Source organism: Psammomys obesus, unplaced genomic scaffold (assembly GCF_907164565.1).
Source record: "Psammomys obesus unplaced genomic scaffold, mPsaObe1.curated_primary_1811, whole genome shotgun sequence".
Lineage (NCBI taxonomy): Eukaryota > Metazoa > Chordata > Mammalia > Rodentia > Muridae > Psammomys > Psammomys obesus.
Window position 1 is genome coordinate 267,090 of NW_026591560.1, and position 27,747 is coordinate 294,836.

The 27,747-nt window shown below is 43.0% G+C and overlaps 2 protein-coding genes across 3 annotated transcripts in view; one reads left to right on the forward strand and one right to left on the reverse strand.

Moving 5' to 3' along the window:
* Atl3 (atlastin GTPase 3) overlaps positions 1-12,784 on the reverse strand; it is a 40,996-nt gene extending 28,212 nt beyond the window's left edge. Inside the window, exon 1 of one of the 2 annotated variants that reach the window (XM_055610389.1) lies at positions 12,659-12,784. In XM_055610389.1, coding sequence (XP_055466364.1) covers positions 12,659-12,704 — 46 coding nt within the window. In that variant the 5' untranslated portion in view covers positions 12,705-12,784. The remainder of the gene's footprint in view (positions 1-12,658) is intronic. The other variant, XM_055610390.1, reaches the window with a different exon arrangement.
* A 13,271-nt stretch (positions 12,785-26,055) lies between these two features.
* The window catches only part of Rtn3 (reticulon 3), a 56,540-nt gene continuing 54,848 nt past the window's right edge, over positions 26,056-27,747 (forward strand). Inside the window, exon 1 of the mRNA XM_055610610.1 lies at positions 26,056-26,410. Coding sequence (XP_055466585.1) covers positions 26,269-26,410 — 142 coding nt within the window. The 5' untranslated portion in view covers positions 26,056-26,268. The remainder of the gene's footprint in view (positions 26,411-27,747) is intronic.

Consider the following 27,747-nt stretch of genomic DNA (forward strand, 5'->3'; position numbering starts at 1 on the left):
CCCAAGAAGATAAGTCAAAAATACCACTTGTTTTATTAGAAAATTTTTATTATATTTATTTTGTGTTGGTGTGTATGTGTATGGGTACATTGCTCCACAGTGTGCATGTGGATAGCCAAGGCAACACAAAGAAACCCTGTCTCGAAAAGCCAAAAACAGTGTATGTGTATATATACATATATGTATCAATACATTTATGTATTACACTGAACCTTTCAATTTCATCTATTTTTCTATTATAGCATAATTGAATGCAAATGACACATAGCAAACATAGATGATACGCAGTATAACACAGTTGAAGGCTATAATCCTAAAGATATGAAAGATAAGACTGGAATGATGGAATAATCCAATGACAAAAAAGTATACACAATGAACTGCACTTCAAGAAAAGCTAGACATGGTGGAGGACATAGGGAAGAAAAAGAAAATTGTTACTCATCTATTTCTCTCTTGGTTCCTGCAATATATAAGGCAAGAGTAAAGGAAAACAGGCTATATTAGTGTGAGAGCTGGGGTGATCCTGCATGTCCCTTCATCAGGAATATAAGCATTAACATCCACTGGGCTAAAAAGGACCTTGTTTACTAACAGTGTCTCTTTGATTTAGGCCATGAAAAAGAAAAGCAACAAATCAATTTATACACATTGAGTACCACACTTTTTACCATACCATCACTCCTGCTTTGTAAAGACAACAAGGTTTATTACTGACTTCCTAAGCAACACCTTCACTTCCAGTCATCCCATTCTAGATATCAGATAAAGGGCCTTTGTTGATTTATCTTGGACTCCACAATCATTGAGATTCCGTAATTAAAACCTTAGGGGTGGGAGTGGAGGCATCTATCCCAACAGTGGTGAGCTTAGACAAAACAAAACAAAACAAAAAAAAAAAAAAAAAAAACTGCCCTCACAGAAGACATTGGGGGAGGGGGGGAACAAAACAAAACAAAACAAAACATGAAACGTTAGGGTTCTGTCCCTTACCAGAATGCCTTTCCCCTTTCAACCTAGCATAGTCACTATCTCTGACTATTCCTTTGACAACATGACTAGCCCTTGGGGCTGAACTCTTATGCTTCTTTACATATTAAGTATATCATTGCCAGGCAGCAATGGTGCACACCTTTAACCACAGCACTCAGGAGGCAGGGGCAAAGCTCTGAGTTTGAGGTCAGCCTGGTCCACAGAGCAAGTACTAGGAAAGCCAAAACTACATAGAGAAACCCTGTATATCATAAAGACAGCCATATTTACAGCTACCAAAACCACAAGGTATAGGGATGCAGCTCAGTAGCAGAGGCCTGCCTAGTGTGCACAAAGCCCTAGCAACTAGCAAAATACAAAATACCAGCTGTAGCAAAACAAAAATACGAAATAAAACTTTATAGACTGATACCAAAGCCAAGTTTCCATCCTGTATGTCAAAACCTTTCACCATTCCCCACACTATCCTGACTGTTCTCACCCTGCTTGTAAAATTCATTCTTACTGGTATTTCTACAGGGAGAAAACTAGGACTCAAGTCCTATCTTGTCCTGTCTTAATTCCACAATTTCAAGTAGATGACCTATGCAAGCCATGTTTCAAGGCCCGAAATGCTTCCTGCTTTGATTCAGACTTCAATACTCAACTACCCTTGTCTGGATCACCCACCCAACCCTCTGAGTACTTGGTTTTAATTTTTCATTTTATTTTCTTTATTATTTACGTGTGTGTGTGTGTGTGTGTGTGTGTCTAAAGTGCATGTATGCATGCTTGCACTGGTGTCTGAGTGCAAGGGTAGACATCAATGGAAATCAGTTCTCTCTTTCCTCCATGTAGGTCCTAGGAATTGAACTCAGGGTGACAGGTTTAGAGCAAGCATGTTTACCTGGAAGCTAACTGTCCCCCTGCCCCCATCCTCTTATATAGTATGATAAAATGAATGAAAGTAAGCTCTTACATCAGGTTAGGCCTGAATTTTGGCTTGTTTCACTCTAAAACATAAGTTCTATGAGAGTAAGATTGTTTTTCTTTTGTTCAATACTGTGTCCTACAAAGTCCTAAAACAACACCCACAAAGAACAGACAACAAAAAAATTGTGGCATAATCAAAGCTTATGACTTTGTCTCCATGTAACTCCAGAAAACATAACCACTTTGGTCTCCATTTGTAAAGCTAATACCCAGCTGCAAGAAGGAGAAAGAGTCACAAGAATGGTTGATTCAAATCCAAACTATGCTACATTATCTGTTCAAGTCCAAGAAGGCCCATATAGTGAAACACTGTCTCAAAAAAAAAAAAAAAAAAAAAATCTAAACGATAAAACACAGCACCTGACATATATTAGGCACGCAATAAAGTTTCCCTTCCCACGTTTCTGTTTCCACAGAGATGGGTATATATTACTCTATTCATTACAATATTAATCAGATTATAATTAAGAGTTATCAGGTGGGGGATGGTGGCACATGCCTGCAATCCCAACACTCAAAAGGCAGAGGCGAGTTAGGCCAGCTTCAGAAACACAGGGAGACAAAAGATACCCTGGACTACATGAGACGCTATCCCCAACTGCTACCCCCCCCCCAAAAAAAAAAAAAAACCTTCACAAATAAAAGATTTAGTAACCAGACTAGGGGCTAAAACCTGATAATCCTAGAACTAGGAAGGATTGAAAGTTTGAGGCAAACCTAGGCGACAGAGACCCTGTCTCTCCCTCCTCTGTTGCACGGAGTAAGAGGCAACTTAAGACCTCTATTCAAAACAAATCCTAGTATCCTTTCAGACCCTTTGGCATCTCCTTGCAGAAGTTTTCTTTCCTCACCCTCAGAGGCTAATTTACAGCAATGCTCTTCTGTAATCTCTCCTAGTTCTTTCTTTTTTCTTTCTTTCTTTTTTTTTTTCAGTTCCACGTGGGAGGTTTATTAGGGGAAGGGGGAGAGAGGAGGAGAGAAAGAGTAAGAGAGTAAGGAAGAGAGAGAGGGGGAGGGCTCCAGTTCTCTTACAGGGTGACCCAGGGCATGCGCAGTTAGTTCCAGGTGGTCTGGGTGTCTTCACAAATGCCTGATAACTGGTCTGTCAGGTCCCTTGGGGCTGGCTGTAGAAGTGCCTGCTTACTGATCCCAACATTCCTCCCTTTTTCTATAATTAAAAATAGGGAGCTTGGGCTGCCTTTTGTAAGGTAAGTATATAAATTTAGGCTCATTGGATTGGTTGTCATGCAAGAGGTTGAGAGAGAGAGGAATTATAGCAACATTTCAATGAGCTTTTTTTAGTAGAAACAGAGGGTCTCAAAATCAGAATGTGGCTGAGGCTAATCTTTAACTCCGGTTCTCTCTACCTCCACCTCCCATGTACTAGGCTTACAGGCGAGACCACTATGGCCAGCATCATGGGGTTTTGGTTTTTTGGTTTTGGTTTTGGGTTTTTGGTTTTTGGTAATTTCAACTCTATTTTCAATTTTTTTATTTTTCTTTTGTTATTTTCTGCCATTACTTTGATAACGTAACTCCCTACTCTCTAACCTCCCAGGTGATGTATACAAAGGCCTAGGACAGTCACTAGATGTCCCACTCCTACTAGCAGGAGGGATGTGTGCAAGCACACTGCAGAGGCAGGAGACAAGTCCTTACTCCAGTTCCCCTACTTAGCCTGTGTGAGCTGGCTGGTTTACCTTCAATCTCCTTGCAAAACTCTCCAGGGGTAACACTTTACAAGTCTACACTTAGTATTTCAAAATGGTTACTCCATCTCTCCCAAGTCCTCTGCATTTTCTCAGCTTTATCTCCCTATATGCAATATATTACCAAGTGTTATCATTTCTCCCTTCCATAACTGAAGTTTCTGCCTCAGCGAAGGTTATTTGAGGGTATTTTTTTTTTTTGAGCTTTTTGTTTTTAAACAGGGTCTTGCCCAGGCTCACCTCAACTTCTTGCTTCAGCCTCCTGAATGCTGGCATTACAATGATGGGATTAAAGGCAAAGGTTGTCTTTAAATGAGGCAGTGTGCAGAGAAGAAAAGCCTGCCATAACAATAAGGAAGCACTAGAGTTTTGGCTCTGATTCTGCACTGAATAAACCATTTCAGTTCTACGTCTCCAATTGTTCTAAAAAGGCAGGCAGAAACTATTTGTTTAGCTCTAAATCCAATCACTGCTTTTTGTTGTGTTCGGGGTTGTTTTTTGAGACAGGGTCTGTACATTGTAGTTCAAGCTAGCCTAGAACTCATGGCAATCCTCCTACCTTAGCCTCCCAGATATCCTGTTCGTATTACAGGCAAGAGCCCCCACATCTGGCTTAGCTCTCAACAATCTCAAATTCCTGGTGATTTAATTTAATCTCAGGGATAATATCCTCTCCATTTTAAGAAGCAGTTATTTCCCAAAGTACACATCTGCACACTGAGACAATAGGTAATACTATAGATTATAAGCACTACACAAACGTGGACAACAGATATGAGACTTGTAAAAATATGCAAAAATCTGGCCTATCTACAGTTATATCCATATCCATAATCACCTAAGTAAACATAAGCCTATGCTTCAAGAAAATAGAAACATTGCTATCAGTAATCATTTTAGCATGCTGAAAATCTTGAGTAATGAAAAAGCAGTCTAACAGCTTATGTGGACACTACAACCTTTTTCCTAATTACTTATGAACTACTGACTTATCCTTTACTTTTGACACACTAATCCACACTAACCAAGAGGTTTAATAGGCCTATTCAAACAATCTCTCTAATAAACCACATTATATATATATTCTCTGCACTAAAATGACAATCACTCACACTGAATAAAAAATGAAGTTAAGGGGCTGGAGAGATGGCTCAGAGGTTAAGAGCACTGGCTGTTCTTCCTGAGTTCAATTCCTAGCAACCACATGGTAGCTTATAACCATTTATAATGAGATCTGGTGCCCTTTTCTGGTGTGTAGGCATACATGCAGGCAGAGTACTGTATGAATAATAAATAAATAAATCTTAAAAAAAAAAAAGAAAGAAATTATTAGGTAAAATTATTAGGAAAATTCCTGGATATGGGTATTACAGCACTGACTCCTAGAATTATAGGCCTTAAAAAACAAAGCCAGGAGTGATGGTTCTCAACCTTAATCCCAGCACTCAGAAGGCATGGAGGCAGGAGGATCTCTGAGGCCCAGGCCAGACCAGGCTACATAGTAAGACCCTGTCTCAAAATAGAATTGAAAGGGGCTAGAAAGCCTGGGAATATAGCTCAGTATAGTACATGCTTAGAATAAACAAGGCCCTGCTTTTTGATCACCTCCCCCTGAGGGGGGAACAGCCCTACCAGGCCACAGAAGAGGACAATGCAGCCACTTTTGACGAGAACTGATAGACTAAGATCAGAAAGGAGAAGAGAACCTCCCCTATCAGTGGACTTGGGGAGGGGCATGCATGCAGAAACGGGGGGGAGGGTGGGATCGGGAGGGGAGGAGGGAGGGGCTTATGGGGGGATACAAAATGAATAAAGTGTAATTAATAAAAAAAAAAAAGAATAAACAAGGCCCTGGTTTAATATCTAAAACCAACAAAAACCAATATGGCACAGGGCCTAGTCGTGCCTGCCTTTGATCCCAGGTGTATCTCTGAGTTCAAGAGCAGCCTGTTCTGCACAGCAAGTTCCAGGACAGCCAGAGAGACCTTGTCTTAAAAAAACAAAAACAAAATAAAAAAAATAAAAAACAGTTTAGCATAGGTTAAAAACACAGCATAGCCTGGCTACTTATCATGGTTAATATTTTTTCTTTCTTTCTTTTTTTTTTTTTTTTCTTTAAGGCAGGGTTTTTCTCTGTAGCCTTGGCTGTCCTGGACTCAGATTGTAGACCAAGTTGACCTTGAAATCACAGAGATCTGCGTCTGCGTCCCAGAGTGCTGGGATTACAGGCATGTGCCCCACAGTGCCAGGCTATGGTTAGTTTTTTCAATCTTACAAAAGAATACATACAATCTAGTAAGTTCAACTATAAGAACATTACGAGGACCAGAGGTGTAATTCAGTGGTAGACTGTGTGTCTAACATGTACAGGGCTCTGGATTTGATCCCAAGCACCAAAAATACACAAACAGAAACAAACACACAACCACTTAAGTTTTTGGTCTATCTAAGACAGACTATCACGTAGCCCACGCTGTCCTTGAACTTGCTCTGTAACCTAGAATAACTGTGAACTTCTGATTCCCTTCCATCCACTTCATGAATATTGGGATCACTGGCCCAATTTCATGGGAGTCCTGGGATACAAATCAGGGCTCAGTTGGCAAATATTCTACCAACTGTGGTACATGCCCATCCCCATAATGAGTAAGTGTAAGTGGTTCTCAAATATATAAAAACACTATCTGAACAGTGATGTATTCAATGAAACTGGTTAAATGAAAGCAGTTACCATTACTACTTCATAAAAACTATAATTTAATGGATTAGTTAAACAATGCAGATCAGAGCTGGAGAGATGACTCAGAGGTTAAGAGCACTGACTGTTCTTCCAAATGTCCTGAGTTCAATTCCCAGCAACTATATGATGGCTCATACCCATTTCTGGTGAGATCTGGTGCCCTACTGTGGCATGTAGGCATACATGCAGGCAGAGTAATATGTAAATAATAAATAAATCTTTAAAAAACAAGACAAAACAATGCAGATCAAAGTTTGGCATCCTTGGCAATACTGATACTAGTGGCCAGATAACCCTTTGTAGAGAGAGGGGATCCTATGGACTACTTGATATTTAGCAGCATCCCCTGTCTATACCTACTAAATACTAGTGGTATCAGTAGTATCTGTAAAGTACACCTACACACATTTTTTTAAAGACACATGGACATAAAAATCATCTTCTGTTAAGAACTACCACCAAGCCTGGCACAGTGGCACATACCTATAATCCCAGCACTCAGGGAGGCAGAGGCAGGTGGATCACTGTGAGTTCAAGGCCAGCCTGGTCTACAAAGCAAGTCTAGGACAGCCAAGGCTACACATAGAAACTGTGTCTCAAAAAACCAAAAAAGAAAAAAAAAAAGAGAGAGAGAGAAACACTACTGAGGAGCTGGAAATATGGCTCAGTAGTTAAGACAGTTGTTGCTCTTGCAGTACTTAGGGTTTGGCCCCCAGCACCCACACAGCAGCTCACAACTGTCCATAAGCCCATTTCCAGGGTATCTGATGCCTTCTTCTAATCTCTGTAGGCACCAGGCATGCATATGGTACACACATAAACATGCAAGCAAAACACTCATACATATAAATCTTTAAAAAAAACACTTAACAGGAAAAAAATAAAAAAAAAAAATTAAAGAACCACTGTGCTAGAACCATCCTCAGAACTCAGTCTTCATCCTCATAAAGCACAGAGGATTCCCAAAGCTACAAAAACATTTTAGTAAGCAGTCTATATATGACTCATGGTGGAGTTGTGAACTGAGTTTTCCAGTTCCCTTCTGAAATAACATTCTCTAAAGGGCAAAAGTAACACACCCAAAAAAAGGCAGACAATTTCCATGCCGTGCCTTTGCTGGCAGTCCTTAGAGCTCCTGACTCACAAAGCCAGAAAAACATCACAGACAAAGGAGAGAAGTTCTCTCCCAACTCCACAACTATTGGATGCAGTTCTGGCTTCTATGTTGACTTTAGGTTAAGACGATAAATGTGCAAGTAGATACACAGAAAAGGTTGTTCCCACAAAACTACTCAAATGCAACCAACTATAATATTGGAGAAAATGTATGTTCTAATTGAAGCATTTAGGAGGAAACATTTTTCCGATCATTCACTATAAACAATCTTTGTGCTTTAGCACAAGATGCTAAACAAAACCATTTTATCTAGTGACAGAAACATCTAATGTTTCATGCGTTTATGACAACCAAATATGAATAAACAGTATTTAGGATTCAGAACTGGACAGCTAAGAGCACTCAGGAAGTAAAGGTTGCTGCTTTGAAAATCTGCTGACCTGAGTTCCATAGCTGGAACCCAAAATCAGAGAACTGAATATACAAAGTTGTCCTCTGACCTGCATACACAGGCCATGGCATAATCACCCACACACATTCATCATGAATACACACACAGTGATAATGATAATAAATTTTAACTAAAACATTTAGAAACTACAAAGACAGGTCTGAATCTAAAACTTAAACCAAAAGTTGGGTAAGATGGCATGTACCTGCAGTCAGAGCTATTCAAAATGCTGAGACAGGCACTAGTGAGGTGGCTCAAGAATTAAGAGCACTTGGCTGCTCTTCAAGAGGACCCATGTTCAATCCCCGGCACCCATGTGGCAGCTTACAACTGTCTATTATTCTGGTTCCTGGAGCTCCAACACCCTCTCTCATATACAAACATGCAGGCAAAACACCAATGTATAGAAATATAAAAATAAATAATCAAAATGCTGAGGCAGGGATCCCTGGAACCCAGATTTCAAAGCCTAGGCAACACAGGGAGTCCATCATCTTAAAAATAAAAATAAAAACTATTCAGCCTCTGGGAGGCAAAGGCGGATCTCTGTGAGTTCAAGGCCAGCCTGGTCTACAAAGTGAGTCTAGGACAGACAAGGCTACACAGAGAAACTGTGTCTCAAAATACCAAAAAACAAAACAAATCAAAACCACTATTCAGCCTCTATCACAGATCGGGAAATAAAACTTTCTGAGTTTGAGTTTTTTGTTTGTTTGTTTGTTTGTTTGTTGACAAGGATTTCTTTCTCTATGTAGCCCTGGCTGTCCTGGAACTCAATTTATAAAGATCCACCTGCCTCTGCCTCCCCAGTGCTGGGATTAAAAAGCATGTGCCCCCACCACCTGGCTAAGATTTTCTTTAAGATTTTCCTGAATTATAAACTCCGGAAAGCTCACACATGCATGCAGGCACCCAAGGAGATGATGACAACTGATTCTTGGTGCAGAAGGTATAGGCAGTTGTGAAGGGAGAGACTGGATGTGGTGCTGGGAGCCAAATGTGTCCTCTGTAAGAACAGTAATCCCTGTTAACCACGGAGTCATCATCTCTTCAGCCCCAGGAGGAAGAACAACTTTTTGTTTTTTGGGTTTTTTGGTTTTTTTGGTTTTTTTTTTTTTGTCATTGTTTTGGTTTGGTTTTTGTTTCGTTTTGTGTTTTTTTTTTGCAACAGGATTTCTCTGTGTAGCACTGGCTGGCCTGGAACTGGCTCTGTAGACCAGGCTGGGCTTAACTCAAGAAATTCACCTGCTTCTACCTATAGTAATTGTACTTGCTTCTTTTCTAAACAGGAAATCTAGTCAACCTAAAGGTTTTAACTAGTCAAATTACACTTACATAAGCCTCACTTGTGTTTCTTAGTTTCTTCTTGTATTTTTGTTGTTTTGGTTTACCGTTTGTGTTTTGTTTTTTGAGACAAGGTCTCCTTCTGCAGCTCAGGCTATCCTGGCATCCATGGCAATTCTGCCTCACCTCCCAAATACTGAAATTACAAGTGTGAGCCACCACATCCAGCCTAACGTAAGGATTTTTTTTTAGATGGAAAAGACTAAAAATAAGATTATCTTAATTGGCAGCATTTACTTGGTTTAGATTTATCATTTCTGGGTGACCATGCCCTTACTCTAACCCTTTGCATACTTACTATATATGAGTAAGGCCTATCACCTGACTTATTTATAATATACTTTTTCAGCTGTGTGATACATCTAACATTCTAACAAAATTCAAATAAAAACATTTAAGAAATTTGTAAAGAGCAACAAACTTTCAACATAAATACTAACAGCTAACAAATGCTTATTTTCTATCAAGTAAATTATTCAAATATATACAACCACCATCAGGGAAATTTGATTGTAAGTATGCAAAATGAAATTAGTGGGGATTTTCTTATTCACTGTTTCCAGGTCTCAGCATGAATAAAATCAGAATCTGTAAGTTATGCTTAGAATGAGAGTGATCCAAAAACTGAGAAGAAAGAGGGAGTCAGAACTCCATGAGTTCAAGATCAGCCTATCTACAAAATAAGTTCCAGGCCAACCACAGCTACAGAATGAGACCTAGAGTTTTTGGTTTTTTTGTTTGTTCGTGTTTTCAAGACAGGGTCTCACTACGTAGCTCCGGCGGTCCTGGAACGCTCCATATAGACCAGGCCGACCTTGAACACACAAAGATCCACCTGCCTCTACTAGGATAAAAGGCATGCACCACTATACCTGAAGGGACCCAGTTAAAAAAAAACAAAAAACAAAAAACTATTCATTTAACCCAAGCATATGCAGGCTTTAAGTCACCAGGCAATATAAACCCACAGCTCTACAACAACTAGGGTTTTTCTTAAATTACATTATTCTCCCAAGCATTAAATATGCTCCTAGAAACTGAAAGCAACCCTGGGAAAATGTTTTAAAATTTAAATTTTAAAATGAAATTATGTTATGTTAACACTTCTCAACATGAAACACAAGACTATGAGGAACTTCCAAAAGCATCTAGTGTAATGATACATATCTGCAATCACATCACTTCACAGGTAGAAGCAGATCAGAAGTCAGCCTCAACTGGAGGCCAGCCTAGGCCACATGTCTGTCTCAAAAAAAACAGACAAAAGATTAACGGCACACTGGTCATTATGGCTAATTTTTAATTACATTTATTTGTTTGTTTGTTTGTTTAATGTGTTCCTGTGTCCACTGCACTTGTGGAAGTCAGAGAATTCTCAGGAATCAGTTCTCTCCTTGCACAGTGTGGGTCCCAGGAATCAAGCTCTGGTTAAGCCTGGACTGAGCTGGCCTATCATGGGTAAATTCTGAAACAATTTTCAAACATATTCACAGCCATCTAAGCTGCTCACAGGAACTGGCAGAGGTGAAACTTCGTATTTCTTTCATGTGATTCTCATATTATTCATTTTGTTTGTTTGGTTGGTTGGTTTACTGGGACAAAAATCTCCAACTCAAAATCCTCCTGCCTCAACCTCCAGAGTGCTAAACCATAGGTATGTGCCATCAAGCCCAGCTCCATTATTTTAAGTAGTGATTATAACTTTTATCTAGAAAACTAATTTTTTTCTTCTTTTTATTTTTTCGTAGTAGTTTGAGAAAGGGTCCCATATAACCCGGGCTGAACTTCAAATCAGTTTACTATGTAGCCAAACACGACCCTGACTCCACATGCTCTGTCTCTACCTCTCAAAGACTATAAAGATCATAGGCATGCATTATCATGCCCACTCAAAAATGTTTTAACCCCATTGTGAAGAGCCCTAGGAACTAGGATTAAACTCTGTAAAAGCACAAGAGTGAAAGGACAGAGTTCAATCCCTAGCACCACAAAACAAATAGGTCTTATTTACTAAACACTAACTATCCTGGCAAAAAATCACACCTCCCTCTTTTTTGTTTGTTTATTTGTTTGGTTGGTTGGTTGTATTCGGTTTTTTTTCAAGATAGGATTTCTGTGTAGCCCTAGCTGTGCTGGAACTCTGTAGATCCGTCTGCCTCTGCCTGCCCCACCACCACCCAGCTGTTTTTCTTATTGTTATGACTACAGCTAACAGTAAACCATTGCAAATAAAACAATATGTTGATACTGGCCTAAGGCTTCACTATGTGAAATTTTTTTTCAACCAAATGTTCCTTCACGCTTGTTAAAGCTGCAAAGGAATACAAGCTGGTTTCCGTAGGAAGCAAAACAGCACTCATTTGATTTTGCAGTTTGTATGGATGCTGAATACCTGACACAGATTTCAAGTCCACAGGTTTTACTTAAGTCCACGTCTCCAAAGCAAAACTTCGAACCACGCCGTTTTAGTCCGTTTTTTTCTTCACCTTTCACAGAACATTCCACTTTATATTCAAACTTGAAGAGTGAGGTTTGCTAAAAGATTCCTCAAACACTGTTTTTGGTTTTGCTTCTTTTTATTCTTTTTTTTTTTTTTTAACCTTTCAATTTCGCAATTGAAACTTTCAATCATTGCAGGAGCTTACCCATTAAACAACCACAGGGCCAGGCGAAATCGCATCCAAGAATTTATGCTGGGACCGCTTGGCCTTCATTTAGTACTTTTACTACCTCATTTTATTTATGTCTTCGGGAAAGCCAAAGAAACCAAACTTACTCAAAAAAAGAAAAAGAAAAAAAAACTTAAAAAACAAAACCAACCAATTTAGACCAGTTCTTTCAACTCCTAACACGGAGAAAAGCGCGGGTGGAAAACGAATTTTACTAATACTTGTCAGTACCTCAAGGTCGTTCCGATTAAAATAAAACGTTTCAACTCCAAGGCTGCAGCGCAGCATCCCAGCACTTTAAGGCTGACCAATACCGCTTCCCCGCCGACCCCGGCCCGTCAAGACCGCCAAGCCTTGCTTCCCGGCCCCGCGGCGCGCCAAGCTTCCGGCCCCGGAGCGCGCCGCGGCCCGGCACGCCCTGCCCTGCACAGGGCGGAGCTCGACGGGCCAGACCAGCAGGCCGCACGACGGCGAGGGCTCCGGGCTGGGGCTGAGCACGCTCCCCCGCTCCGGGGGTCCCGACCCTGAACTCGGAGCGGAGAAGCCCGGCGGCGCAGCCCCCGGCGCCCCACGGGGAGGGACGAGTTGTCACCTCGGAGCCTAAGCACTGGGAGGCAGCCTGGGTAACGACGGAGCCGGTGCGGGGAAAACTGGACGCCTCACCTGCTCCTCTCGATGCCACCGCTGCCGTTCGCTGAGGGGACAACATGGAGCCTCCGCCTTCAGCACAAGTAGCAGAGGCGCAGAGGACAGGAGCGGGCTGAGGCGGCCCTGGGGGAGGGAAACGGGCGGGGCCTGGACTCCGGGAGAAACCGCGGAGGAGGAGCGCGAGGAGCAAGAGCCCACAGCTTGTAGGAAAGCCCGACCGACGGCTCAGGGCGTGGCGAGGGCGGGAAAGCGCACGCGGCCGAGTCCCGCCACCGTTCGGTGCGCGTGCGCCGGGGCGCGGAGGACGCCGCGGGTACCTGTGTCCGTGCCCATCGGAAATTGTAGTCCGGCGCTCTCTGGGCCCGGCCCCGCTGTCCGGAGTCGGCGCCCTCATCCGGGGCGTAAGGGAAACGGAGGAGGGGGACAGGGCCGAGCTGATCTTCCTGCCGCTGAACTACAACTCCCAGCAGGCCTTGCAAAAGGGGGAAATGAGAAGGGCTCTCGGAGGACCCTGCCCTGCGCCTAACGCCGAGACGGGGCCGGGTTTTGGCCACCCGGTTGCTGCCGGGAGCCCCTACCCGGCCCGTGTAGTGGGCGTTGGTGTTCCTCGCTGGCCAGGACTACAGGTGGTGGTCTGTAAGAAGGCCACAACCTGGGGTGACGTGAACGCTTTGATGATTTTGACTTCACAAGGACCGACCATCGTGACTTCATTATCATCATCATCATCATCGTCACCTCTAATTCCTGTTCGCGATCAAGTCTTTAAGTGAACAGTCACTATCTAATAGCTAGCTAAAGTAAGTCCTTTCGAAGTCAGGCTCCTTGTGGCATTCTAATAATCTCAGTACTCAAGACACCAGGGAGGAAGATCAGGTGTTCCTGTCAGAAAAAAAAAAAAAAAAAGGTAAAAAGAAGAAGAAATTTAGCTCGACCTCCACTAGAGTTTCTCTATTCTAAGCCATGACTCACCTTGTGAACTTTAGGCTTAGAGTGTAATGCCGGGATCACGGGATCTTCAGAGACCACCAGGAGATGACTCGATGCAAGAGCAATATTTACGAGAGTGATCGAACTCGGGACCCAAGTCTCATGACACAGCAGTAGAGAAGTGGGACCCCGAGCCCTGAGTGAGCAGGGTTTGTAAAGGGAAAGACTGTAAGTAGGGGGTTACATGTTTCCATGAGAGAAAGCAGGGGGGCTCATGCCTTGACATTACAGAATTGGGTAAAAGCCATAGGGGAGAGGTGACCGTTTACATAATCACAATTGCCAAGGAGATTGCCTATTTTTTATTAAACATTCCTGGAGGCCGTTGCTTGGAGAGCTAACTTTTGTTTTCTACCAGGTGCACATTCTGTGATATTCCTGGTACCTGAGTTCAGCTCCTGGTCAAGATGGCTCCTTATTTCAAAATGGAGTCACCCAGACTAATTTAAACTTCAATAAGACCTTGTTTCAAAGTTGCTTTACAAAAGGAAGTTGTTGGTAAATGCTCTTATACATACTTGACAGATGATTTTGAAAATAGAATTTGCCACAACTGAAGAATACTGTTTTCTGAGTTCTGACAAATCCTACAGATGGAGGTAGCCATCGATCTTGACCCCAGTCACCACTACTTGTGCTCATCATTGCTTCTTTCGATCAGCAAATGTTTACTTTCTTCCTTCTGCCTACCCTGCAACTACCTCTAGGACCTTGCCAAGTCTTTCAGCTATCTTTACTTCCTAAGTGATTAATCCAGAGGTACTGGGGTAAAAATTATTCTATGTTAACCTACCTAAAGAAATCCTGCTTACACTTCTTTAGCCCTGCCCTTTTCTGATCTCCCCAACCCAAACTCTATATCTTCTATAGTGTAGTTTCTTCTAAGATAGGCATGACCATTGCTATCTTGAGTGAGCAGCTGTGATCTCCCAGAGGAGACTCTCATGGGACCAGGCCTCCTCATATGCCCTCATGAGAGGAAGGTGCATATTCAGGAGCCTTCCTGAGTGCATCAGAAACCCCACTACTCCCATTTTGTATAGGAGGTGGAAAGTTGACCAATAGAGGGACTCTTCCATTATTGCAGCTGCCTGACAGTGGCCCAAGGAGCTCCTCAGTGGTGCAGTTCTTTGTGAGTCATCATGCTGCAGGTAAGACTCTTAATTTGTATAGTTGGCCCATAAATTGCCCAAAGGACTTCCTGGTGATGTAACTTGCCTTTGAGTCACCCATGCACCTAAAAGTAGCCTCAATAAACTCAATGGTTCACCAAGCTGAACTTGGATGGAATTCTTTCTTTGGTCTGTCAGTGCCCCTCCCCCCCACCCCTGATAAATAGGGCTTTCTGTCTCCCAAGAAAAAGTCAGACAGCATAAGCCAACCTGGTTCAGCAAGACACTAAACGTAAAAATCAGGGAAAGAGATTAATTCAGAAGGCAGGACCTACAGGACATGACACAAATCCATAATGTTACGTGATCAAATAGAAGAACCAAAGGTCAAGGGCTTTGTCACAATTGCAAACATTATTGTGCAAGATTTTAAAATCACCAACTCATTCTAGCATTCTCCAATCCTCTCTTCTAAACTACATATATTCTCTTAACGTTTATTTTTTATTCTTCTCTCCTGTATTACATCCCAACTGCAGTTTTCCCTTCCTCCTCTCCCTTTCCCTCCTTTCCTCTCCTTTCCCCTCTCCCTTCAGATCCACCCCCTTCAACCTTCCCTCAGAGAAGAAGAGCAGGCCTCCCAGACATCAACCAATCTCAGCATAACAAGCTACAGCTACAGAAAGACCAGGCACATACCATCACATCAAGGCTGGACAACACAACAAGTAGAAGAAGGAAAAAGGTCCCACAAGCAAGCACAAGCAAGCAAAAAAAAAAAAAAAAAAAAAAATCTGAGACAGTCCCAGCTCTCACTATAAGAATCCCACAAGAACGCCAAGGTACTCAGCCATAGGTATCTGCAGAAGACATAGGTCAGACCCCTACCGGCTCCCTGATATCTTTGAGCCCCCATGAGTCGCAGTCTCATGGCCCTGATTTTGTGGTGTCCCTGACTCCTCTGGTTCCTCTGATCCTTCTTCACCTCCTCCACAGCACTCCCCAAACTCTGCCTAATGTTTGGCTGTGAGACTCTGGATCTGTGCCCATCAGTTGCTGAATGAAGTCTCTCAGGTCTCTCTGATGATGATTCTGCTAAGCTCTGGTCCAGAACACTGCAGGGAGGGTAAAATGCCTTATAGAAGATGGCCAGTTCTTTGTTAGGGTTATTCTCACAGATTCCAGATTATTCCAGATTCCAGATTATTGCATTAGGTTTCTGCCACACCCCCAAAGTGCCCCCAGTGTGAAAGCATTTCAATTCCAGTCATTTCTCCCAGTGTGTTCTCCCTGCCTCCCCAACCATCTGATACCTCCTGCTTCCAAGCCCACCTGCCCCCTATGCTTTTCTTTAAATAAATTAATAAATTGTGTATATGTGAATGCAGGCACAAATATTCCACAGTGTACATATAAAAGCCAGACAAATTTTCAGGAGTTGACTCTCCTTCTTAAGATTTATTTTTAATTCTGTGTCTGTGAATGTGTGCACATGAGTGTGAGTGCACATGGAGAGCGGAGGCATTGAGTCCCTTGGAGCTGGAGTTTCAGGGGTGTTTGTGAGCCACCAACATGGATGCTAGGAACCAAACTTGGGTTCTCTGCAAGAGCAGCAAGCACCCTTCACTGCCAAGACATTTTCACAGCTTCTCCACCCTGTTTTTGAGGTGGGATCTCTCATTTCTGCCGCTCATTGCATACAAAAGCTTCTAAAAGATTGTCCTGTCTCTATCTCCCATCTTACTGCAGGAATGTTGAGAAAGCCCCACTATATCTATACATACATAGCTATACATAGCTACATAGATATATATTTTTAATGTGGGTTGTCAGGCACACAAAGCAAGTGTTTTCACCTGATGAGCCATCTTGCGGCTCCTGTATTACATCTGTCTAGGTGCCTTCTTACCATCAGATTCAAGTTTTGCATTTTTCTTTTTTTGCTTTTGTAATTTATTTTATTTATTTATTTATTTTTGTTTTTTTTGGAACAAGGTTTCTCTGTTCAGCTGACCAGAATCCATGAGCAAGCATGCTTTCCCTTGACCGAAGTTGTTTTCTAAATTGTGACCAATCCTTAAATCTGCCTATAATTTGTACTGTGTTGTTTCAAAAGTCAAAATCTTTGTTCAAGTGTGAGGAAGGCCAGTGTACTTGAATTGGCCTCACTGGTACTGCATTTGTGCAGATCTAACGCTAACACTTGTTATTCATTTCCTGACAGGATGTATTTCAAATCATTTTTATTAGAAGCTCTTAAAATCAAACAGGGTTTTGTGTTCCATAGCAAAACTCAGGTATGCAATATTAAAAGAAACAGAAAATGTGTGAGCAGGTAGTGTAACTTACACCTTCCTCATTCATTAATACAACTTTTTCAGTTTCTATTTACTGCCTGTTTCAAGCACTGATTTAGCTACTTTGTTCAAAACAAACAAAAGTCTCCATTTGGAGTTTACATTATAACAGCAAGAATTTACATTATAACAGGAAGACCAAAAAAATGAAATGTTGCTGGGTCTAGTGGTGAGCACCTTTAATCCCAGCACTCACCCGGGAGGCAGAGGCAGGCAGAACCCTATGAGTTCAAGGCCAGCCTTGTCTATATATGGAGCTCCAGGACCACCAGAATTACAGAGATCCTGTCTCAAAAAAAAAAAAAACAAAAAAAAAAAAACAGCCAGAGTTCAAAATGTTAAATAGTCATTGTAGCCTACTTTCAGTCTTCTCACTTAGAATGGAGGCACATGGCATGACTGGAGGTTGACCTTCCCTTATGGTTTTCTAGAAGAAGGTGACAGGTGACATGTTGACACTTTTGAGTGGTTAAATCCATTGCTTCTGGAGCCAGACTGACTGGCATTAAATTTTGGCACTAATGCTCGCTAGCTGTGCAAACTTGGGTGAGCTGATTAATCTCTCTGAATCAGTTTCATCAGTTACAAAGTAATTCTATTGCCCACAGAGTTTTGAATTAAATGAGATGTGTCTGTCCCTGATGACTTCTCTATGGTTTGTCTGGAACTGATTATTATCTTCATTCTGGAAAAGCAAAACTAAGTCATAAATACTCAAGGTACTTATGTGTGTTATGAAGCATAAAAATAGTGAAAATTGATGTCCAAAATGGCATCCACTGTGACTCAGATTCCAAAGCTTTCCCAAAATAGGACATTTGTTATGTTTCACACACAGTGAGAGGCAATAATGCTGCATAAGACACATTCCTCTCTTCCACAGACTCACAGTCTTGGGTAAACAGCTAAGTATCATTCCCTATTGATGGTACCATGACACCATTTGGCCTCTTACCACTTACTTACAGGACCAATGGCTAAGCAACTTCAAAAGCATAGAATACTACCTGCCTTAAAATCATTTAAAAATCCAACTGTGTTTGGGGTGGAGCTCAGTGCTAATACACTTGCCTATCATTGCTTAAGTCCTAGTTTGGATCCCATCAACACAAAAATAACATGCCTATCTGAGCTCTAGGTAGAGCTTAATGGTAGAACACATGCTTAACATGTAGCAGACCTGTTGTAGTAATTTAAAAAATGGCTGTTGGGCTATAAAATGTTTATTATTTACCTTAAAAATCCCATGGTACTTGTTTATATTCTTCATCTGGGTTCTTTTCACACCATTATTGGAGTCCTTCCTTGGACCACGTGGTGTTTTCTCCAAGCTAACCCATCCTGGAATACTCCTTCCTGTCTTCCTGTCCTTCTGTCTGTTTCCCATGATCCTCTCTGTCCTTCAAAGCCCAGGGACCTTAGCCATGCCTACCCCATTCTGTCCTGCCCAGGTATGGGCTGTTTAATCAACCAATTAGATATGGCTTACGCAGGTTTACAAAACAGATAAGAATAACCAGATCTTAAGGGTCAGACCAACCTCCAACACAGACCCTGAGCTTGATTCCCAAGCATCCCAAGCTAGATATTGGCTCCTTAATTTTCTTATATATGAAAAGGAAAATGAGTATTGGGCATGGTGGCATATGCCTTTAATCCCAGAACTCAAAAAGCAGAGGCAGGTGGATTTCTGAGTTTTAGAAGACAATGAGGTTCAGAATGAAACCCTGTTTCAAAAACTAAATAAATAAAATAGGGGGATGACTTGGTTAAAATAGTCAACTCCACTTCATGATGTGTTATAAAGTTGAATTAGTCCCAGCAAGAACAAAAAGGAAAACAAAAATCTGTAGTCCCAAGTCCTGAGGAAGCAAGTTGGTAATTTGAAGCTAGTCAACAGAGACCTCATGTCTTAAAAAAAAAAGAGAGAGAGAGAGAGAAAGCAGGGAGATCGCTCAGCTGGCAAAAGCAATTTGCTTCACAAGATTGATGACCTAAGTTTAAATGAAACCCAGGGACCCACATAAAAAAGTTACAGTGGCTCATGTCTGTAATCCCAACACTCCTATGGGGTGATGGAAGGCAGAGATAGGAGAACAACACAGAAGTACCTGGCAAAGTGTCAGGAACATTTAGAGTGATTTGCCTGAAAACAAAATGAAAGGTAAGAACAGAATCCCAAAAATTGTTCTCTGACCTACAACAGGAGAGCCATGGCCTACATGTGCCCACACTCACATGTGTCATATATACACACCATAAACACACACAAAATAAATAATAAAAAAATCTACTTAAAAAAAAGAGGAGAGAGAGAGAGAGCCAACACTCAGAAGGAAGGCATAGGATTACCAAAGGTTTCAGGTCAGCCTGGCCAACTTGACAAGTTCCAGGCCAATCAGAGCTGGCCTGTCTCTAAATAACAACAACAGCAGCAACACAAACAAAAAAATGTTGAGTATTAGAATTCAGCATGGTAATGTAGTCAAAGTTTAAGACCTTATTTGCTTCATTATCAGTAGTTCAGCCAACAGTACAGCCATCAAACATTCCAAAAAAACCTTCTAGAGAAGATTCTAGAAGAGTGCAATGTGCACAGCACGGCATATAGCACAATATCCTTTGTGTTAAAAAAAAAAAAAAAAAAAAGGCTATGGGCCAAGTGTAGAGGTGCATGCCTGTGATTGCAGCGAGGAAGCTGAAGAAGCTGAAGAGGGATCTCTGTGAGTTCAAGGCCAGCCAGGGCTATGTAGAGAGACCCTGTCTCAAGCAACAACAACAGAAGGTGAGTGTGCAAGGCTAAAGAGATGGTTCTAGAGGCCCCAAACTTGGTTCCCAGGACCACTCATGTAAATCCAGCTCCATAGGATACAATGCCTCTGGCCTCTGAGGGCACCCACATTCATATGCACATACCCCTGCCACCACATACATATATAATCAAAGATAAAAATAATTTTGTAAACCAGACACAGTGGTGCACACCTTTAATCCTAGCACTTGGTAGACAGAGGCAGGTGGATCTCTGTGAGTTCAAGGCCAGCCTGGACTACATATTGAATTTCAGGGCAGCCAGAGACCTGTCTTGAGAAAGCAAAAAGAAAAGAAAAGAAAAGAAAAGAAAATGCTCGTTTAAAGGTAGATGTAAGTTGAGATTTGCCATTATTTTTGCTTAAGCCAGAAGATTTTTAAACATAGTACCTATCTGTGTGTAGCAATGTGAAGGAGGAGGTTAGTGATAAAAGAAACTTTCCATTACAGTCACGTGCCACATAATGATGTTTTGGTCAGGGACAACAGAAAAACTTGTCATTTAGTGATGTAGGCATTGTAGTGTGTATCCTCTCTTTCATGTGCTTATGCTAATGCTGGGGACAAACTACTGGGTGGCAGTCATGTGAAAAGATCTTATATCCAAGTGTGTATAGCTAATAATGCCTGGTCAAGGCAAGCATCATGCTGCTGGTCCCCTTACTTACTGCACTTTAACATTGTTTCGGAGTCTCCTACTTCTTCTTACAAAATGGAAGCATCACACATGTGACATCAGAAGAGGCTCTGCATATCTTGTGTTCATTGTGTTCTGATTGCATCAGAAGCCACGTGGACCATCCCACGAAGGTTTCCGAAAATTCACCCTCCAGTGTTCTCACAAGAGTGAAGCTTCCTAATGATGCCATTCTCCACTATTATACAATTCATGATATTTAGTTCTGTGGATCAGCGCCAGGACTCAGCCCTGTTCATAGTTTGTTTTTGTCTTCGGTTTTTTGTTTGTTTGCTTGCTTGCTTTTTAGGAGGGGAGTAGGGTTTGGAGACAAGCTTTCTCTGTGTAGCCTTGGCTGTCCTGGAACTCACAGTGTAGACAAGGCTGGCCTCAATTTCACCTGTCTCTGCCTCCTGAGTGCTGGGATTAAAGGCATGCATCATCCCACCTAGCTCCATAGTTTTTTAATATACATGTGCATGCATATATGTGTATTATGGATGACAGGGGGTGTTTATAATCAATCCTGGTGGTGTGGACCTGTAATTACTGCTATTCAGGAAGCTGAGGTAGGAGGATGAAGAGTTTGAGGTCAGCTTGAGCAACATCAGAAGACTCTGTTTCAACACAAAAAAATGAAATTAATAAGGGCTACAGAGCCAGGCAGTAGTGGTGGTGATCCCAGCACTAGGGAGGAAGAGGCAGGTGGATCTCTGTGAATTTGAAGCCAGCCTGCTCTACAGAGTGAGTTAAAGGAAAGCCAGGGCTACACAGAGAAACCCTGTCTCAAAACAACAACAAAAAAAAAAAAAAAACAAACATTGGGGGTTGATGAAAAGAGCTTAGCAATAGAGAACCTGTCTAACATGTAAGGGGCCTTGGGTTCAATTCCTAGTACCAAATAGAAACAAAACAAACAAATGTGAAGATGAGGATAAAATGAGTATTTGTATGTTCTTGGTAAAGGTGCAACTTAGCACAGCCATATGGAAAACAATATGAAGTACTTCTTAATACTCCAAGCAGAACTACAATATGATTCTGTAACCCTCCTCCCCATACTTTGTATATATTTGACAGAAAGGATTGCATCTAAGATGCCCATGCTTTGTTTTGTTCTGCTTGAGTTAGGGTTTCATTATATTTCTCAGACTGGCCTCAAATTCTCTATCCTTCTACCTCAGCTTCTTGAGTGCAGAAATACGTCATGACTTTTGGCTTTCCATGTTTCTTTTGGCATTATGCACAATAGCTAGGATACAGAATCAGCCACCATGTCTATCAGTGAATGAATGATTAGATAAGGAAAATGTGGTACATAGCATAATAAAATATAATTCTGGAATAAAAGAATGAAAACTTGTAATTTTCCAAAATGGGCAGTCATGTTTAATAAAATTAATCAGTCACAGAAAAGACAGATAACACATGATCCTCTTAAAAATTTTTCATTGGGTTGTAAGAATGGTTCAGTGGTTAAGAGCACATTCTGCTCTTGCAGAAGACCTACATTCATGACAACTCAAAACCACTTGCTACTCCATTTTCAGGGGATCCAAAGCCCTCCTCTGGCCTTTGCAGGCTGCTGCATGGATGTAGTATTGCACATGAACTCACAAAAGCACGGAACTCACACGGAAACATGAAAATAATTATATTTTTAAAAGTCTGAGCTGGGCAAGATGGTGTGCACTTGTAATTCTACCACTTGGGAGCTAAAGAGGGGCAAGGGATGGAGCATGCAAGTGCAGCCTGAGCCTCATAGCAAGGTCTTAACTCAGAACAAAGCTGAGACTTGGTCCATTGTTAGGATATTTGCCCAGCAGGCTTTCAGCCCTGGGTTCAGTACCCACTATATCAATAATATGAATGACAGGAAGGCCAGATATGACAGTACATGCCTTTAATCCCAACACTAGGAAGGCAGAGGCAGGTGGATCTCCTTGAGTTCAAGGCCAGCCTTGTGTACATAGGTCCAGGCCAGCCAGAGCCACACAGTGAGACCCTATCTTAAAATGGTAATTTTTTGGTGCATTCCACACCTAAAATCTTTTTATTAAATTCTTGTTAGTCCTAAAATAAGGCTTAAGCTCCCTTCCCCCCTTCTACTTCAACTGCCAGAATACTGGGATTACAGGCATATACCACCACACCTGGTACCTTAGGCTATCCAGCACAATTGATCCCTTGCCCACTTGACACATCTTTCCTTCATGTTCATCCCCAAGATCACACATTCATTTAAACATCACTAAAATTTTACTAACTTAAAACTTAGTTCTATATACTTGCTTACGTTCTATATACTTGCTTACAGCCTGATCTTAGGGAGGCATTTTCTTAATAGCCTTACAAATTCACACTTTATAGTGATCTGGTCTTGTCTTTTCCACCCCCACCCCACTTTTGTTTTTTGAGACAGGCTTTCTCTGTGTAGCCTTGGTTGTTCTGGAACTCACACTGTAGACAAGACTGGCTTCAAACTCATGGAGATCCACCTGCCTCTGCCTCCCAAATGTTGGGATTAAAGGTGTGAGCCACCTGCTCTTTTCTTAGTCACAGTTGATTCTTTTGCTCCATTGTCCCAGCAAAGTAAAGGTTTTGCTTTGACCTGGTGCAGTGGCACACATCTGTAATCCCAGCACTCAGGGAGTCAGAGGTAGGCAGAACTACAAAGTGAGTCCAGGATAACAAGCTACACAGAGAAACTCTGTCTCCAAAAACAAAAAAGGTTTTACTTTGGTGGTCCTGGTCTCTTGTTAATCACATCCAATTCTTCAGATATCACAGATTCTTCACACAAAAAGCCTAGTAGAGTCTTTGCTTCCTCTGAAACTTCAGAAGCCAGGGCTCCACCATCTGCACTGCTCTCAACATTCTTATCTTCCAAGCTCCTACTTAATATCCCACTGAGTTCTCAACACTCAATGGCTCTTCTAGCTCAAAGTTCCAAAGTCCTTCAACAGTCCTCACCAAAAATGGCCCGGTCTGTCACAGCAAGACCCCATTACACTGGCATCAACTTGTCCTTGTTTGGGTTTCTATTGCTGCAATGAAACACTATGACGAAAAAGCAAGTTGTTGAGGAAAGGGTTTGTTTTACCTACACTTCCATATAGTTTTTCATCACTGAAGGAAGTCAGAACTGGAACTCAAACAGGGAAGAAACCTGGAGGCAGAAGCTGATACAGAAGCCATAGAGGGGTGCTGCTTACATTTTTTGTTTTATGTTTTGTTTTGAGGTAGGGTTTCTCTGTATAACAAAGCCCTGGCTGTCCTGGACTCACTTTGTAGACCAGCTGGTCTCAAACTCACAGAGATCTGCCTGCTTCTGCCTCCTCAGTGCTGGAATTAAAAGTGAGTGCCACCACTATGGGCTCTGCTTTCTTATAGAACCTAGAACTTCCAGCCCAGGGAAGGCCCCATCCACAATGGGCTGGGCCTTCCCCCTTAAATCACTAATTAAGAAAAATGTTCTATATACTTGCTTACAGCCTGATCTTAGGGAGGCATTTTCTTAATCAAGGTTCCCTTCTCTCAGATGATTTTAGTTTGTGTCAAGTTGACATAAAATTATCCAGCACACTGGCTAAAAACCTAGACTTAAAAAACAAACAAAAGCCTAAGTGTAATGCCAAGATCATGATCACAGGACCCTCAGAGACCACCAGGAGACAGCTTGATACAAGAGCAAGAGAGCTTTATTATGAGAGTGATCAAACTCAGGACCCAAGTCTCACTGACACAGGAGTAGAGAAGTGGGACCCCAGCCCTGAGTGAGCAGGGTTTTTTAAGGGAAAGACTGTAAGCAGAGGGTTTCCATGACAGCAAGCAGGGGGGTACATGTTTTCATGAGAGAAAGCAGGGGGTTCATGCCTTGACATTACAGAATTGGGTAAAAGCCATAGGGGAGAGGTGGCCGTTTATATAATGACAATTGCCAGGGTGATTGTCCCTATTTTTTACTAAACATTTATTCAGTAATATTTCCTGGAGGCCGTTGCTTGGAGAGCTAACTTTGTTTTCTGCCAGGTGCCCATTCTGTCATATTTCCTGTTACCTGAGTTCAGCTCCTGGTCAAGATGGCTCCTTATTTCAAAATGGAGTCACCAGGCTAACTTAAACTCTTCATAAGCATTCACCAAAATAAGTAACTGGAGTCTTTATCACATTGACTTACAGTTCCCTTTGCCGTTTTACTCTGGCACTCAACAACATCAGGGACCGTTTGCTGCACTATCAACTGATGCCTGCCGTTGAGTGACAGAGTAAGATATTTTCCAGAGTCATTTTGGGAAGTATTGGGGGGCGTTTTCAGAGCTTTGCAACAACCAGGATGCTGAGCTTTATTTGACCTTAAAAAACTGTCTAGGACAGAAGCGGTCCACAGCTTTTTCTAGATTTCTGCTCCCCAACCCCCGCCCCGCCCTGCAGCAGCCTGCTTGCCTAGTGTCCCCTTCATGAGTTTGCATCTATAGAGGATTTGCTGAACCTGCAAATGCACTTTGGGTCATCGATTGCTGCTTAGCAACATCAAATCCCACAGCTTTGATTTTCATCGTTATTATGTACTTTCAAAAAATTTGAGCAGATGTAGGAAAGCTTTAAATTTAGCAAGTCAACCCAGAAGAAAATAAATGAACAAAATCTGTTATAAACTGGTATCCAGTTTCAAGTCTTCTTTTAAGGACTCTTAGGACATGAATAAAATTCAGTTATGTGTATTTGTGCCTCATTTGTATTGCCTCCCCCTCTCCCAACACAACCAAGATGTTACCGCTTGGTTTTCTTTCCTCAGCAGCTTTTTCCCCCCTTCCAAAGCATTCTTCTCTAGCTTAGAACCTATTCAAAGAAAAGGCAACCTGAAGCCTTCCTTGGGAAGAAAAACAAGATAAAAATATGAAGCTGATTCTATGACTGCACTGCAATGTGATTGGAATGAGTAATGGTTTATCATTCTGTTTGGCATCTTTCTCCACCTATCAAACGCGGGACTGTGCCATGTCTGCCTCGGTGAGGCGATATTACGACACGACCAGATAATTTTAAAAGAACATTACAGGGAGGGGGTCTCTGTATATTGTAAAAGGCTTTCCTTTTTCTTCGGAATCACAGGCTAAGCAAACAAAGACATCAACTAGAATTTATGATACAAAAACCATTTGTAGCAGCACAAAGAAACCTCGATCGTTAAATCACATAATCTGCTAACTAGAAAACAATCACTTAAAAAGAAAAAACAAGGGGGGTTGGGGACACCGGGCACGATTAATCCGCAGCAAAGGCTGCAGTGGCGTGCGGGTTCTGGCGTTTAGCCACGCCCCTTACGTCAGTTTCCCCACCCCCACCCCCCAGAGGCCCGCCCCACCCGCGGGGCCAGTCACTCTGCGTCCTTTCCTGCGGGAGCGCAGAGGGACAGTTCTTGCGCCTGCGCATTGCGTCGCTGCGCGCCTCCGCGGCCGCCGCCCGCGCGTCCTCGGGCTCCTTGTGCGCAGGCGTGCTCGTACTCCTTCTGTCCCCGCGGAGCAGGGCTGAGTCAGTCAGTCTGTCGGAGTCAGTCTTCCGAACAGGCACCGCCGGGTAGATTCGGAGAGCCAGCTGCTGGATTCTCCTGTGTCCCCTCCCACTCTCCCGCCCCACGTCTCTCTTCACCCGTCTCCCGCCCTTGCCTGTGGAGCCATGGCGGAGTCGTCGGCGGCCACCCAGTCCCCTTCAGTCTCCTCGTCGTCCTCCGGGGCCGAGCCGTCAGCGCTTGGCGGCGGCGGGAGCCCCGGAGGCTGCCCCGCCCTGGGGGCGAAGAGCTGCGGCTCCTCCTGTGCGGGTGAGGCGCGCGGGGCTCTGGATCCCTGGGGAGCGCGAGCGGCTGGGTCTCTGGGCGGAGGCGGGCGACCTGCCCCGACCGCGGGTGGCTTCACCCCCTTGGCGGGCATTTGAGGAACAGGCTGAGGGGGAGGGGAGCGAAGGGCCAAGCCTGGGTGAGGAAATAACGGGGTGTGAAGAAAACAGGTTGGGGTCGGGAAGGTAGTCTAGAGAGTGGGCGTTGACGCGGTCCCCCTGCAAGTGAGGGCACCGCAGTGGGGGTGGAAACGGAGAAATTTCTGGCGAGGTGCACCGAATGGAGAGGTGCGCCGGTTCAGGAGGCCGGAGAGCCCTAGGGTGGAACGGGGGGGGGGGGGGGTGACTTAGTGGAGGATTAGAGAGCTTCAGCAGAGGATTGTGACAGGTGGGTCGCTGGAGAGAGGATGTCCTTAGTATGCTGGGAGGGGTGGTGGTGGAGGTGGGTGGCGTTGCAGGTTTGCAGACAGGTGTTGACACTGTTACAGGGGTGGTAGTCTTCCAAAAACATCTTGGTTTGCCAGGAGGATCAGGAAGTTCTCTTACTGTTTTCGGCTAAACTGAATGCCGGATTTCTCTGTGGTTCTGAGGTAGATGAGGCGTGATGAGAATAGCGCAGGAACATTTGGGAGGGAGCTGCTGGTAGTCCAAGATGGATTCTTGGCTGCATCTGCAACACAGCCGGCTCTTCACCGGCGCATCGTGGGGGTGGGGACACGCAATCAGTTCCTATATTCTAGAAGATAATAAATACAGTCACGCCAAGCCATCACCATGTTTTGATTTCATGTTTTCGATAGCCTGTTCTCAATAGCAGTATAACAAAAGGAACGTTTGCTGCAGGGAAAAGAAAAATTCAGACAAAGACTGGGCTGCTTGAACCCCCTTCTCCCTTGTCTGAAAAGACTGGGAGGGTCGCTGCCGGCCTCCTTTAGTTTCTTTTGTATGCACGTCTGCCTGCTGGTGGGAGCTGACTGGCAAGCTCCCCTCTGCATAGATCTGCAGTGCAGATGCCTTCTGGAGGAAAAATATGCATCGCAGGCGGGTGGTGGTTCTCAGAGAAACTGAGTCTGGCGAAAAGCGGTCTAAAAATGAGAGGTCTAAAATCAAAAGCTTAGTTGTCTCCAGTGCACTCTTGAGTTGCCCATTTTAATGAACACTGTATTCCTGATCTTAACACCAAGTATATTCTCTTGTGTTTCCTAGTACTGTTCTTCACCTGTCTGAGAGCTTTGGTGCCTTACAGGATTCTCCAATGTGGTTATTGCTATTTGGGTAAACGGAATGGGAGGAAGCTTTCTGCAGATAAAAGGAATGAGGCAG